We start from the raw sequence: 15956 nt of genomic DNA, 5'->3' as shown, positions 1-15956 counted from the left end.
CGGGAAACAGGACAAGGGTTAGAAATTCCCAATTCTGTGCTCAAGGCACTAATTTTCAGCATCAAAACCATTTTCCATACTCATTCCCAACACTTGTAAATTAGACTTCCAGAGAGAATGTTTACATTTGGGATTTAATTCATCTAATGAGGCCTGGGGCTTTACCATGGGCTGCTTTATAGGGCTAAACTATTTGGAACTGAGCTAAACTATTTGGAAGAAATGAATCATAATGTTCTGCTCTTACAAAGCTCTTTTTAGTTGAGGGTCCAATAACATCTTTATATAGAAAACGAGATTGGTGTAGTGGATAAGAGGGCGGGAGTCTAATCTGGAGAACCAGGTTTGATTCCCCACTCCTCCACTTGAAGCCAGCTGGGTGACCTTGGGTCAGTCACAACTTCTAGGAGCTCTCTCAGCCCCACCCACCTCACAGGGTAATTATTGTTGTGGGGATAATAATAACATACTTTGTAAACCGCTCTGAGTGGGCATTAAGTTGTCCTGAAGGGTGGTATGTAAATCGAATGTTGTTGTTGTTATAAGATTTCAGGCAGCCCTATAAGATAAAGGGTGGGTGGTGGGTGGGTGGGTACTAGTACCAGCATTTGATAGGTAAGGAAAATAAAGATAACATTTCCAAATTAAGAATTCACAGCCTAACATCATAGTTCCAAAGAGAAATATAAGAACTATTTACATATTTCCAGCATGTCCCTACAAGTGTTCATGAAACACATTTATTAAAGCCACACTTGTACAGTAGCATTGCAAGGAGTTCATTGAAGTGTCACCAGAACAGCAATGTTCAGTCTGGGTCCAGAAATGCTTCCTGGGGTTCTGTGAGCAATGCTGGTAAACCCGGTGCCTCCCTCCTCATTGCTTGGCACCCAGATACACTGTACAGTTTTCTGCTCTTCCTTCAATTTGAACAGGCTTTTGATGGGCGCAGGACTTGGTAGGTGCCTATCAAACACTGTGGTAATGTGAGCAACAGCAAAGGCAATCTTCATGCACAGATACAGTGTTCAAAGAACACTCAAGTCATGTGTCCTTTTTGCTTGGTCCTATTGCACATCACTGCACCTCACCTTTCTTCAATGGTGCCATCTTCAGATTTGCTTATAGGAAGTTCCCCTTGTTGAAATTACCAAAACTAGGATAGTTCTGGCTGTAGCACAGTAAGACCTCCTACCTTACTCTACAACAGGCATATTCCTAAACAGTCTACTCCCAGTTTTATAAAAGACAACTAGCAACACAATTTTTTTTAAAAAAAAATGGTTGTGGCAGATGTTGAGAGGTTTGGGTGGATGGAATGAAGGAAAAGAGAAACGTGATGCTACTCAATGTGTACAGTAGGTATCTAGGAAGGGCTCAGAGTCAGGACAAATGCATTGCTCCAGGCAACTGTTGCCATGGAACTGGAGGAGAGAAGCAGTTTAATGGTGGAAGAGGAAGAGAGAGGAAAGAAAGAGGGAAAGGGGAAGAACGATATTTAACTGAGGGACAATAGGCAAAAGGACTACTATTTTGGATCTGGAATCAGTATGCTGCTTTGGACAGCAGAGAATACAGAGACTTGGCAGTTTGGGAACCAGTCAAAACAGATCTGTTGCAATTAGGGAAGGGAAATGAGCTGATCAGAAAATCAGAAGCTGTCCGAGAAGTTTGGTCTTTAAACAGTGGATCCACCTTGTTGCCTGAGATTAATTTTTCCCAGAGTATGTCAGTGAGGCAGTTGAAAGGAAACTGAAGCTGTGAGGGACAGAACAGCCATGAGGAGGAGGGGGAACCAGAAGCCTGACATGCAGATTCAACATGGGAGCACTACAACTTTATTCCACTCAGGCAGCACTGGGGGACTAAGAAAAAACTCAACATAGAAAAACGAGAGGGGTACAGGGACTCTCAAATTGTTGGGGCATCACTTGTTGGCAGAAAGCTATTTATATATAGCTATTTATAAAGCTATTATGTTAACCTTGTTTGTGTTTTCAAACCCTCATTCCAGAAAGCTACACAATTGGATTATGACTGACTTGTGACACAGGAGTTATTGTATAAATGATCAGAAAAAGAAACAAAAAGAAAGAGAAAGGCAGAAGGAGAAATATCAACAAATACTATAACAATTCAAAAAGGATCCATAAAGACAGAAGAATCTTAAAAGGGACATGTTGAATAAGAACAGGACACATCTAAGTCCAAAATTCTCTTTTTAAGTGATAGGCTGGATGCTTGAAGGATGCAGCATGTGAGGGTTATTATAACTAGAGATGGGCACGAAGCTAAATTGGGCTTAGATTGGGGTTTCCAGGGCAACAGCAGGAGTTCAGACAGAGTTCAGACAATCCCTGCCTAAGTTGCCAAGGGAATTGATTGCAGGTGCCAGACTGTCTGGCTTGACGAACAGCAACGAACGAGGTTTGCAACAACCACCTGTTCATTTAGAATGGGGCCTCATGAACAGCTTGTTCACGAACAGCAAATTGGGCTGTTCGTGGCTTTTTTTTGTTCATATTGCTGTTCATGCCCATCTCTAATTATAACCCACCTCTGTTGTTTGCCTCCCAGGAATCAGAAGCCTGACATACAGAGTCAACATGGGAGCATTGCAAATTTATGTCACCACAGAACTGAGCAAGACTCAAAAAAATATAGCACACTAAAGTGTTTGTATATATTGCACTGAGATGCATACGTGGACTATCAAATTGTTGGGCATCTTCTGTTGCCCCATATCTTTATAAAAGTTGTTCTGTTAGCCATTTGAGCAACAGTGCCATTGAACATGAACATTTCATCTAATTTTCATGATTAATAGCTGATGGAAGACCTAGTGTCCATGAATAGATCCACTCTTCTTTTTAAACCATTTAAATCAATGGCCATCATCTTATAGTACTGAATGCCATAAATTAATTATGCATTGTATGAAAAAGGACTCTCTGTTGTTTCTCCTGAATCTACTTCCAATTAATTGTGCTTGGTGATCCCAAGTTTCAATGTTATGAAAAAGGGAGAAAAATTCAGTCTATCATCTTTTCCACACCATGCATAATTTTATAAACTTCTATCATAATCCCCCTTAGTCATCTTTTTTCCATTTTTTTTTTAAAACCTTAAATACTTGTGCTTGTGCTGCAGTGGAATTGTATGGTCTTGGTGGTGCTGCTGGACTCTTTTTGATTTTGCTACTACAGACTAACACAGCAAACTCCTTTGAACCTTTACACAAGCAAACTGATCCCCACACCAAAAGGAGCTGTCTGCATCTCCATATCAAAGGAGTTGTTTACATCCCCTCTCTCCTCCTCCCCTCCCCTCTCCTCCTCTATATTTGACCAGTTTCTTTCTGCCCTCCATGCATCTGACGAAGAGAACTGTGGTTCTCGAAAGCTTATGCTACAATAAAATTGGTTAGTCTTAAAGGTGCTACTGGACTCTTTTTGATTTAAATACTTTAGCCTTTTTTCCCAAGGATACATACTTCAATTTCTTGATAATCTTACCTACTATTCTCTGAACATTTTCCAGATGTTATAATATCCTTTTTTAGAAATGATCAAAATTGCATACATTATTCCAAATGCATCCACTTCATGCATTTATACTGTCTGTTCCATTTTTAACCCTTTAATAATAATCCCTAGAATGTGATTTGCCATTTCACCGCTGCTGAACTTTGACTCAGTGGTTTCACGAGCTATTCAACATGATCCCGTGGTCCCTTTTCTAGTTAGCCACTATAGACCCCATTAGTAGTGTTTGTGTGAAGTTAGGAAATTTTTTTGCCCCTATGTTCATCATCTTACAGTTGTGTTCCCCATTCACCCAGTTTGGAGAGATTATTCTGGAACTCTTTGTAATTAGTAATTAATTTGTAATTAGTAATTAATTTGTATTTCACTATTCTAAATTTGGTGTAACCAACAAACTTCTGATTTCTAGATAATTTATGAATAAATTAAATAGCATCAGTTCCAATGCAGATCTTTGTGAGATCCCATGGCGTGCTTCCTTTCATTTATTCCTACCTTCTACTTCCTGTTCTTTATCTAGATAGTAATATTTCATTATAGCCTTTCATGACAGTAACATAAAGCAAATATATCAATACTATCAGTCCTGTGCTGAAAGATCTGAACTGGCTGCCTATCTTTCCAGGCACAATGGAATTGAATTTCAAAGTGTTTATGCCTACCTTTAAAGGCCAAAGCAGCTTGGGTCTGGAGCATCTGAAGGATTATCGTCCTCTGTGCTGTCCAGCCTGCCAGTTAAGACCTTGGTCTCAAGACTGCTTTTTATGTCCCACCTACAGAAGTGAGGCAAGTGGCAACTGGAGCTTCTTCAGTGGGGAGACCCTGTCTTTGGAATGCCTTCTCTCAGAGACTGACCTGGTGCCTACTCTGTTGCTAACTTTTTATTCCTCCTTTTACTTGGTTATTTTAATATATTTTAGGAAGATTGTGGCCTGTATTTTGCCTGATTCATGCTTGATTTTGGTGTGCCTTTATGTGGTCTGCCCCTGTGCTGATCGTACTGCTGGTTTTATGACTGCTGGACTGAGCCAGTTTTCTTGCTGGATGGGTTAGTCTTACTTATGTTGGCTGACATTTTTTTATATATTCTGTAAGCTGCCTTGGGCAGTTTCGGGAGAGGCAGTAAATTCATTTTCTAAACCAGTAAGTGTATACCAGCTCATCCCTATCTACAAATAGTCGACACCATTGAAGAACTCCAAAGGTCTGTGAGTTCCTTCTTCTGCACAGCCATGCTAATTCTTCCTCAGCAAGGCTTGTTCTTCAATATGTGCTATTAATTCTTTAACAAAACTTTCACCAATTTACCAGATACAGAGGTTGTGCAAAGGGGCTGGTAATTTCCTGGCTCCTACCCCACCCCCCACCCCACTTTTTTACACAAACAAAAAAGCTGTTACTTGGCTATGTTCCAATCTTCCAGCGCAATGAGGCCAATTTAGTGACAAGTTCCATATTTTAATTAGAAGATATTTCCTGTGAGTTCTTTAAGATACATACTCTGAACCCAGTAACTTGTTAATTTTTAATTTGGCCATTAGCTGAGAATTTTATCGCTTGTCAGCTCTATTTGACTTAGTTCTTCAGACATCTGAACCAAAAATTGCATTTTAGGAGTGGGTATGCCCAACATTTTCCACTGCAAAATTGATGCAAACAAATTAATCCAACTTCTCTTCACTTTTCCTGCTCTCCTTCATCTATCTCTTCATGACTTTGTTGACGAATAATCTGACCTCTTCTCTAGCCAATTTTCTTCTGCTTAATTTAAGCAAAAACATTACTGTTTTAATGTTTTGTGATCTTTGTTTGCCTTATTGCCAGCTGACATTTGTGCTACCCCCGCCCCCACACCTTATTGGCAAGACTTTCACTTTTCAGAGCAAACCCTACCTAAGTGGCTTTCTTAACTCTGCTCATTGCCTTCTTCTTGGATTTATTTGTACCTTCTAATCTGTATTATGTATTCCATCTGAACTTCTATTATTTTGGTTTAAATGCAAGTGTCCTGATGAGATCTGATCCGCTTGATTCTCCCTTTCTATTTTTAACTTTTAACTAATCTCTCCTTCTTGGAGGAATTTGTTTTGAAAATTCAGTATTATAAATTTTGATTCCAGGTCTGACAAAACAGAAGAAGCTATATAATTCTGAAAATTATACCCATTTAAATTTGTCCCATCGAGAATCCTCTAGGCATTGGAATACCATTCTAAATGCTTTGCTCAAAAATGGTTTAGGGATAATTCAAATTGAGAAAGGAAAGAAATGAACCTAGGGTTGCCAGTCCCCTGCTGGGGGTGGGGGATCCCCTGCTTTGAGCCCCCTCCCCCCTCTTCTAATGCATTCAGCAGCGGGGGCAGAAAATGGCTGCTGCCAGGGGGATGCTCTAGCATTCTTCCTTCCTAGTCTCTATGGAAGGAAGACAAGTTTCAGCTAGAGCGTCCCCTCCGGGTAAAAGCCAGTGTACAAAGCTTCTGTGTGCATTCTGTAGTAGGAGAAATAGGTTAGGTTGAGTTCTTCTCCTAATGGAGACTCCTGGTACTGTCCACACCCTCCTCAATCAATTCAGGGCTTTCCTAAAGGTACTCTTAATTGTTTCTTTGTGTGGCTGGGGGATGGGGGTGAGCAAGTCTAAGCAAGTAGTTACCACGGCACACAGCCTTCTGAGTCTCAGGTTTCACTCCTTTACTCACCCACCCCTGCTGCAGGGAACCTTGACTTGCTCTATTTCGTGCTGCCCGCTGCCTTTCCTAAATCTTGCTTTGTGTGCCTGGCAGAGAACGAGTTGGTGGCTGCTGGTAAGCAAGTCTTAGCTGGCTAGTTCCAACTTTCACAGGTTTGCAAAATTTGCAAACCAATACAGAAGCTCGGCTTCTTTCTGAGTCCTCTCCGCTTCCTCTCCCATTTGAGACTTTTGTCCTGGGCAGTTGCTTGCCTCCATCCTGTCTGCAGCACACTCTGTCTGCAGAAGGTTGAGAATTACCCTGAAAGAGCTCCCTGCAGGATAAGACAGAGAGCACGGAAAATGGGGCAGAACTGGAGGGAGGGAATGCAAAAAGTCTTCAAGCAGCCTGAGCTTGCATTTGCATTTGCATTTCCTGCCTGGAGGGAAAGGGAGGGGAAGGCAGAGGACGAGTAGGATATTAGTCCAGTGGCTCTGTAGAGACCAACAAGATTTTCAAAGCATAAACTTTTGAGAGTCACACAGCTCCCTTTTGCAGACACAAGTGACTGAGAGCGAGACCTGAGCAAACCAAGGCTGAATCCACATTCACCTCTCACCCGCATTTTCCCTGGTATTTTTGCGTTTGTCTTCAATCCGCAAACGTCTCCCCTCCGTTCACATTCCATCCTCAAATGCGTTGTTCTCGTGAGCTCCTACAGTCACACAGCGACTGGAATATCCACTTTTGTGGGCGGGAACATTTTTTAAAAATTTTTTTGAACTGACTTTTCTGTTATTTCAGAAGTCCAGAATAAAATTTCAAAAAAAAAAGAGAGAAGAAGCCGCACAATGAGAACGCGATTCTCACATTGTAGCCAATTTTTTTTTTTTTGGCACAAAACTTTGGTATAACGAAATCACGATACATAGCTAACGATGTCTTGTCTTTCTGATGCATTGACGGAGACCCGACAGTGTGCCCGCACGTCTCGCGCCCCATTTTCCTTGTGTGAGGTTATAGAACATCATCCATGACAGTTTTCGAGGAAATGTAAAATGTCATTGGGGACCGATTATAACTTGGGGGAAACATGGGGACGTGATGGAGGTTCTGCTCTGTGTTTTCTTAAATTCGAATGATTGATTCACCGTAATTTCAATATCACAGTAATCCAGAGAAAAATAAAAAACAGTTAAAAAGGATGTTTCGTGAGTCCATTCTGAGGATGGATTCACCCCAAAATGATTTTTCAAACGACCAGATTTGATTTAGAAACCACATGATCAATAAATCCAACGCTATGAAGTCAAAAACAGTCTTTTGCAGACTACGGAGCACTTGAAAGTTGAATCAGCCAATAGGAATTCTCGGAACGGCTGGAGAGACAGGAAGGGGAGTGGTTTTTAAAAAAAACCACGTAAATTGCACATTTGCCCGTTCACGTCCACCGTGAAACTCCCGATTAAAACCTGTTACCACATATTCGGGAGAAATGCGAATGAAATGCGTCTGTTTAATGAGGTAATGTGACTGGCACTCGGGATTGCATGGAGAATGCGGGGAACATGCAACCTAGATTGAGTAATGTGGATTCGACCCAAGTCTTTAGCCACCTGACTCCTGCCTGTGCAGGCAGCCTGAAGCAGCCTGTGTTTTGACGTCTCCTTCCCCTCAGCTCCCCAGTTCTCAGTTTTCTGCCAGGATGCTGAGTGTGTGCATGCAAGCTGCATGCAGCCACTGTCTTTTAGTTCCTGCTGGCAAGCTAAGAAAATTTAAGAGCTCCCCCTAAGCCAGTGGACTGTTGCTGCCCAAACTGGCTAGTACTGCTGCCTTCCCTCTGCCTGTCACCCAAACATCCCAAAGGATAGGACTGGAAAGGCTTGACACATCTTGGGACAGCCTGAACTTGGTGTTGCATGCAGCTGTTCCCTCCTTGCATGGACTGAGACACTTCAGGAGGGGTCTCCGTGACTGAGACAGAGGGAGGGTGTGTGTGTGTGTGTGTGAGAGAGAGAGCGCATGTGACTATGAAAATGCAGAAAGAAGGGAAGGGGTGTATGGGGGGGTGGAAATCAGACTACTTTTTCCAGTGCCCATCCATTTGCACTCCCACTTGAAAAGAAGTTCAGAATCTCTTAGGAGCATCTGAAACTATTTAGAAGAGATATACCCCAACCACCACCACCACACACATAGTTTGAAGAACTTCAGAGTGTAATGTGCCAAAACAAAATATCAGGAGTTTGGCAAGGAAATAGAGGTTTCAAAAGCATATACTTCAGAACATAGCAAGGGCTTTAACACAGTGTACTTGCTACATTAGAGAATGGATATGAAAATAACTGACCATCATAAAGGTTACTGAGCATTCTCTGAAGGTTGGTTTCCTTTCCATTCCCTCATAGTAAAATTGAGGCAATCACTTTGCTCACAAACTGTTCAAAAAGTTATTTTCCTGCAACTACTTTTGAGGATCAGTTACTGTTTCTAATATGTCCAAAAACAACACACACCCATTTAGAGTATTAACATCCATCAAACTAACAAAACAGCATGGACACTTTTAATTTCGACAGAACTCTTCATCAGATCAGATATTAGAAAAATTGTATGGGGGACAGAAAATATCTTTGCTATTTCCTTCCTCCACCAAGTCTTCCTTGGTGGTCTCCTATCCAAGTACTGACCCTGTTTAACTTCTGAGATCTGTTGAGGTCCAGCTATACCATGCCACCTTCCCTCCCAATAGTGCCCTTACCAGATCTCATAACTGCAATTGGCATTTTGCTAATTTGCAAGTGGAAAGGGACAGAACTGCATGCGAAGCTGAGCTTGAAGGTCTCATCTGGATGGCACCTTGGAGATGCTAAACACTGTATGAGGGCAGAGACTCATTCCTGAACATGTAAATTTTTATCGTATAATGAACTTATCAGAGCACAGCTGTTGTATACATTCTCTGTAACATGCACAGATTCATAATTTTGTTAACTATTAGGGCTGGAAGCTTATTTATCACTTTATAACATGTATAGCACAGGGATTATTCAGAAAAAAGCACACACACCTTTAGGTAGTATATGAATGTATTAACAGCATCATACCAGAAAAGCTATTCCCACCTGGGTGCAGAAAAGAAGAGGGAATCCCTCAGCAGAGGTGGCCCTTGCTACATGTAATCTGATTGATAAATTAAGAAACATTTAAGAGGTGACAGCCCTAGTCATAGAAAGCTTATAAGTAATGTAAGATGGGGGGAAAGGTGAGGTTGGAAGACATGCCTAACCTGTGATGCTTGCATTTGTAAATATTTGTTGTTCTCTAAGGGTCATGAATCTTTTGATCTGAACTGGTACCTGAATGGAAAGATCTGTCTTCTTCATGATCTGTTGTTAATAAGATCTGAGAAAGGTCTGAAGCGATCTTGGACGTAGACGACCCCAAGGTATCGCATTGTTGTTGGCCATCAGTTTGGGTAGTATCGTGAGAAGTGATTTTGCACTCTGATGGCAGTCTTGGCCAGCTATTTGGTCTTCCTGACCTTTCCTTTGGTGGGGGATAGACAACACTCTTTTGATTATCATACCCAGGTGTTCCAGCTTTGTAGGAACTGAATGGTGAACTGAGTGTCATGAGATTTTTCTTTTGAACCCAGATCGTCTGGGTACAAGTGAACATGAATACTTCTCTCTCTGAGACATTCCCACCATCCAGTTAGGGAGGCAGGAACCAATTTTCTTCCTCTTCCTGTCTGGCGTGTGGGACACCCTCTCTACAGTGATATAAGCGGGGGGATTCTAATTTTAAAAGCAGCAAGTGATAACAGGAAGGGGTGGGTTTGAGGGGAGTGCCCCATAAGTGACATCACAGGAAGGGGTGGGGTTTAGTGCCGCACCCTGGAAGTGACATCACAGAAGGGGTGGGGTTTAGGAATGACCTGGAAGTGACATCACAGGACATAGTGTCACAAAGTGACATCACATCCTTGCTAAGCATCACCCCCCAAATCTCCAGGAATTTACCGAGTTGGACCTGGCAACCCTAAATGAACCAGAGAACTGAATGGGTACAAAAATGTTTCTAACTGAGTATCTAGGAGTTGTAATGGTACCTAATGATAGAGATGGGCACGATCAGCATTACGATAGAAAAATATCCACGATAATGGCGTTCGCGTGATCGGGACCCAGCGCCGTCCATGGCGACCGATCCAGCGTTCAGGGGGGGCTTCATCGGGGCTTGATTCGGGCCATCGGGATCTGATCGGGGATGCAGACAATCAGGTGCCAGTAATCTATTCCCGGGGCAACAGAGCCAGGGGAATGCCTGAGCTGTGTTTGCCCTCCTTCTGTTGCCCTGGAAACTTGAATGGAAGCCCAGCTTTCCTTGATCAGCAGGGCTTCCTTCCAACCACGGAGCAGCAACACACTCACCACCAGTTGGGAGAAGAGACCCAGGGGAGGGAGGGGGAAGGGGGTGTTCTGTAGCCATGGGCACTCCAAACGTTTTTTGCTTTTTAAAAAAACGGGGCTTTGTAGGAGGAATGGCTGTTTTTCTGTCTGTCACTCTCTGTTTTTAACCTGCTTTTAAAACACTGTATTTTGTGGGGAAACCTCATTCACGGCTCTGTGTGTGTGTTTAAAATATGCTTTTGGAAGTCTGGCTGCTTGCTTTTAAAATCGGGTGGGGAGGAATGGAGGATTCTCTCCCTGCTTTTTTTAAAAAGCTGGCTGAAACATGTTGAAGGGGTGTCTCTCTCTCTCTATTTGGAGAGGCAGGGACGGGTTAAAAACTCCCCCCCCCTGCTCTAAGTGTGTGTGTGTGTGTGTGTGTGTGTGTGAGAGAGAGAGAGAGAGAGAGAGAGAGAGAGACAGAGAGAGAGAGAGAGAGACAGAGAACGTCCCCTCCCTGTGCCCGCCAGGCCCGACGGTCGCCACCACCACCCACCTTCCCACATAGCTGGGAACAGCAGGGTGCCCCTCTGCTTTGGCCTCCCCGATCCGATCCACAGATCAGAAACGGGAGATGATCAGTGTGGATCAGTGATTTGGGGTCGTCGCCAGCGCGGATCCACGATCAGCTTGATGGGTAATTTTTTTTGGATCGTGCCCACCTCTACTTAATGATACTCAGTCTGTCCAAAGGGACTATGATGCTACAGCAGGTGAATATAACATTCATGGAAAAGCCACATTTATGGGAAATTTCTGTGGTTTCAGCTCAGTGTTTTAGCACAGAATTTTGTCTATTAACACTTCCTTTCCCATGTGAAACTCTGTCAGTTCTACTCAATTTCTGGACAGCAATGCAAATATGGTCTGTGGGGGTGAAGAGATAGCCAGGAGCAGCGGGTAGAGATTGGGTATGCTTAATGAGTTGATCTAGTCCCCTAAAGACTCAGTGTAAACTTACCCCAAGAAAATAAAAACATCAGGAGAGAGAAGCATGCATTGGCAAGGGACAGAAGCTGTATGTAAGAAGGAAGGCAGACAGACTTACTAGGCACACGGTTGATAGCTTTGAGGGGCCTCAAGACACGTACGGTGCGGATTGCTGACAAGTTAATATTTTGGAGATCCAGAGAATATTCCACCATTCTGAAAAGGAGAGGAGAAATGTAGAAAGTCAGAAATATCAAAAGCAGCAGGGGAAACAAGGGATGCAGAATGTTTCTCATAAACTGAGTGGTGCAGAATCCCTCTGGTGTGTCAGTGCTTCCCCATCCTACTACCCTGAGAATTTGCTGGCAGGAAAGTCTTAGAAATGAAGCATTGCTCCATGCATGTTAATAATATGTGAGGTTGCCCCCACTGAGACTGGAGAGACCAAGCTAATGGCTGATTTTCTGTGCTGCACTTCTAAGGCTGCATTTTTATTAGGGGACTTTAGTGACAGTATCAGACTGCTGATCAGAGCACAGATTCCCCTCCAGGGATGATTAGCAGAGAGCATGAATGCCCCCAGTGCTTTACAAAAGCTGACACCAAGCCCCAAGATAGAACGTCTAGCCCCATAATCAATACCCTTTGGAACAGAGAAAAGCTGAAAGGGTAGGTCTGACAAGCCATCAGGAACGAACTAGGAGACCCACCGGACCCACGTCTTCTCTGGCATTGACCTATTTTGTCTGTCACAAGGGATAAGGTGCTGTGTTATTGTAACCAGAGTGTCAGTGGTGATGTAGCAGTACGCACACACACACACCCCCCACGGGAGGGAGACAAGTGCAGAGCAAGTGTCAGGCTGTGCCTTTCATTGGGCCATCTAGTCTACACAACATGGGAAGTGAGATTTGAATAACATGTTCTCGCTGAGGTAATCAGAAGCTGACACTGAGCACATGGGCATCTTTTCCTTGCTGAGAGCAGACAGAGTTGCAGAAAAGACAGAAGGAGGGAGACCACCATGTTTCTCTCTCTGAAGATGGTACTCTTGTCCCATTGCTGATGAGGAGTAATAACAAGTCATGTGCTGGGGTAAGGCTAAGCAAATACTGGGCTCTGAATAAACTATGCTGGAAGGAACTCTACATACACTGCACAATTCTGGTTCCCAGTTCTGGCAAGTAGTGGAATGGCAGACAGCAGTTGTAGAAGGAGACAAGGAAACAGAGATTACATAGGTAGCAGTGTTAGGATCTGGCTCTTAGGACTTACTAAAAGTTCTCTCTGAGCTCAGCTGCCCTCTTAGACAGTTCCCTGGGAACATTAATCAAGCTCCTCTGTTGGAAGTAGTAAGTGCAGGCAGGAGCAGTGATGAGATATTCAAGAGGAAAGCTGGAACAGTGACTGCAGTTGGAAAAGTCCAAGGACTTGGAGCTGAGTTGCCTGTTGAGCGCAAAACTTTTCACTAATGCATAAAGAAAAGGCTAAACAGAATCTGAGGCTTCATATGCAGAAAGAGAGGCACGGGGTAATTCAGTTCTGAGCCTAGATGGAGCAGAACCTCGTGGCATCTGATTTGAGTTGTGCTCTTACAGTGGTAGGGCTAGCACACGGCTGTTTATGTGAACATCTGATCATGATTAATGCAGAGCAGAAAGGGGAAGGAAGTTAGGCATTTGTAATACAGATGAGCATTCTGGCCAGCATAGACTTTGCATTACAAATGCAGTGAAAGAAAACTCACTTTAAGCAGCAGTGTTGGTGAAAATGCCATTAGAATGGCCTGGAATGTTATTAGGAAGCAGTGAGTGAGTGAGTGAGTGAGTGAGTGAGTGAGTGAGTGATGGATCTCCCTTAGAGAGATTTGTCTTCAATGTTGGGTTTCCTCCTTGGAAATCAATAAGATCTCTGTTGGCTTTGGTGAGTCAAGAAGACTCACTCCAGGAATCAGTGTGTCTACTGCAGACTTGCCCCAGTTCAAGAAGTGCTTGGGCTTTTAAAAAAACTCTTCCACCCGAATGGCCTTTTGAGCAGAGAAACGGCCGGGTGCATGCTGACTGTGGCAAGAGGGAGACATACACAGGCACTGAGCTAGTATCACATTCTCACCCTAGGGGGCTGAGAGCTATTAAGAAGAAATGTTTCGTTTCTTTTTTAAAATTAAAAATATGAGTGACCCTTTGCCTTTTCAAATGGCTGTCAAGCTAAAACACTCATATGTAGGAGAAAGTTCCGTGAAATCAATCACAGTTAATACTGAATTTGGGAAGAAAAGCACCTATCTCAACTATACATGATCGAAGGCTTCATAATTCAATATGAGAAAGCAGAACACCTATACAGAAGTAGAATGGCGTGTTTAAAATAAAGTTAATGGTTAAGTAAGTCTAATGAAAAATAAATTTTAAAAAGCATATAAGCACTCAAGAACTTGTCGGTCATATCAGTGAGTTTAGATTCAATGGTCTGAGTCAGATTTACTTCTTTCGGAGCATCCTGGGTGGAATGCTACCTGTATATTTTCCTATATCTTTTTGAGCAAACTGCAGAGCCGTAATAAGTCCTTTTATATGGCTGGTTGGCTTTTGCAGTTTACAAAAGCAAGAACTGAGATATGGTGACACAGGATACAAGATCAAAAGCAAAACCCAAATCTCCTTAGCTTTGCTCATGAACATTAAGCAAAAGGGATTAGAGATAGAATTAATTGGTATAATTCATCGATTAATTCATGAATCACATTTAAATTTAGAATGGTCTCTGTGGAAGCATTTTCAGGGCTGATGGCACTGTCATAAACAATTTATGTTCCTCCCTTGAATCAGGTGATGCGTTCAAGATGATTTCCACCCCAAACAATAAATGGTTTGTCTGACAACAGAACCTTTCTCCTTCATTAAATCACATGGAAATGTCACATTTATTGAAATACAATAATGGATTTTTTAACCAGTAAATGAGCTGGTTTGATTTAAATGTGATACTAGTTTTACTCTTTCATGGGGCAAACTCGAAGCTGTTCATATAGAATTATTATTTATTTTGCCTACTTTATAAAATGATTAGTCTAATTTATAAATGTTTCTAGATCTGCAACTTCAGTATACTATAAGAATTAATTCAAATGTTCAGTTTAACTTATAGTCAGGGTAGGCTTGTTTCACTGATTGACAGAAATTTGTCTTGGCTTGTAGGGGACCAGAAGGAGACCGGTATTAGGTACGTTTCCTACATTACTTCTGTTGGCCTAGGAGAGGTGACTTTGCATCCATGATTTGTACCTTCCAGCTACCTGCAAAGGATAGAAAAGCACACCTGGGTTCTTCACCAGGATGCCTAAAAACCTAGGGATCACCTTGGTATCCATCATAATATGGCAGATGAGAATAAAACTCTGACAGGGTAGGGTTATCATTTTTCACACATTCAGGGTAAGTGACAGCTGTTAAAACTGTGAACAATTTTAAAATGCCCCTGCTTCACATGAACGTCTGAATTTGTCTTACTGGAACACCTTGCCTCTCTGGTGCATTATGTCACTTGAATTCTTTATGTTTGATTACTGCACACTTGAAGATTGGCAGCTGAATGTGTGGAATGACTTCCTTGAAAAGCATTGCATTTTGCTTGACATAACATCATATATAGAACTCTCATACCTAAACTAGCCCCCAAACATACTTGCAAGTAAATCACTCCATGTTCCCTTTCTTTGTAGTGAATATATATTCTGAACATGATGAGCAAGGTTTCTGTACCTGAAATACACCTGCCTGCAATTTTCATCCTGTCAAAATCTGCCCCCCACTGGTGCTATATGGTCCCCCAAGGAGTCAGCATGTACCATGCTCTCCCCAAATGTACCAAGCCATTGTTCTTGTTTGAAGCCAAACTAGGCATTGAATAAATTTTTCCTTATTGATAGAAGAATGATGTGAAAGAAGGTTTATATAGCCATCCTATCTCAAGGTAACAGCTCAGATACTACAATTCAGCCCCCTCTTTCTCCTTTTACAGGTGAAGAGGCATTTTATGGCAAGTTCCAAGCAACGTGATCCACCTGAAAAGAATCAAGGGCTCTTGACTGATTATAAATTTAAAAATAAGTGTAAACAGAAGCAGAGAAACAAGAAAGTCTAGAATGTAAGGAAAATGTCATGGTTTTAAAACCTTGGAACTTCTTAGGCATATAATACAAAGTTTGTTGGGTAAATGTAACAGCAGCACTGAGGTGACAATTCCTTGATTTATTAAGCAGGGCCAGTAATAATTAACCTTCTGCTGTTATGTAACTGCAGAGCCAACAAAGAGCCTTGTGGCACCTTAAATCTAAAGCAACTATTCACCAGCAACAGCGG

General features: G+C 42.4%; 1 protein-coding gene across 1 annotated transcript in view; it reads right to left on the bottom strand.

Moving 5' to 3' along the window:
- Nucleotides 1-15956, bottom strand: part of CACNA1I (calcium voltage-gated channel subunit alpha1 I) — a 367159-nt gene that overhangs the window by 161202 nt on the left and 190001 nt on the right. The window contains exon 4 of the mRNA XM_054988139.1: nucleotides 11714-11811. Coding sequence (XP_054844114.1) covers nucleotides 11714-11811 — 98 coding nt within the window. The remainder of the gene's footprint in view (nucleotides 1-11713; nucleotides 11812-15956) is intronic.

Source organism: Eublepharis macularius, chromosome 9 (assembly GCF_028583425.1).
Source record: "Eublepharis macularius isolate TG4126 chromosome 9, MPM_Emac_v1.0, whole genome shotgun sequence".
NCBI classification, from domain to species: domain Eukaryota; kingdom Metazoa; phylum Chordata; class Lepidosauria; order Squamata; family Eublepharidae; genus Eublepharis; species Eublepharis macularius.
The sequence above is the reverse complement of the archived record's forward strand: the minus strand, read 5'-3'. Positions and strand labels throughout refer to the sequence as shown.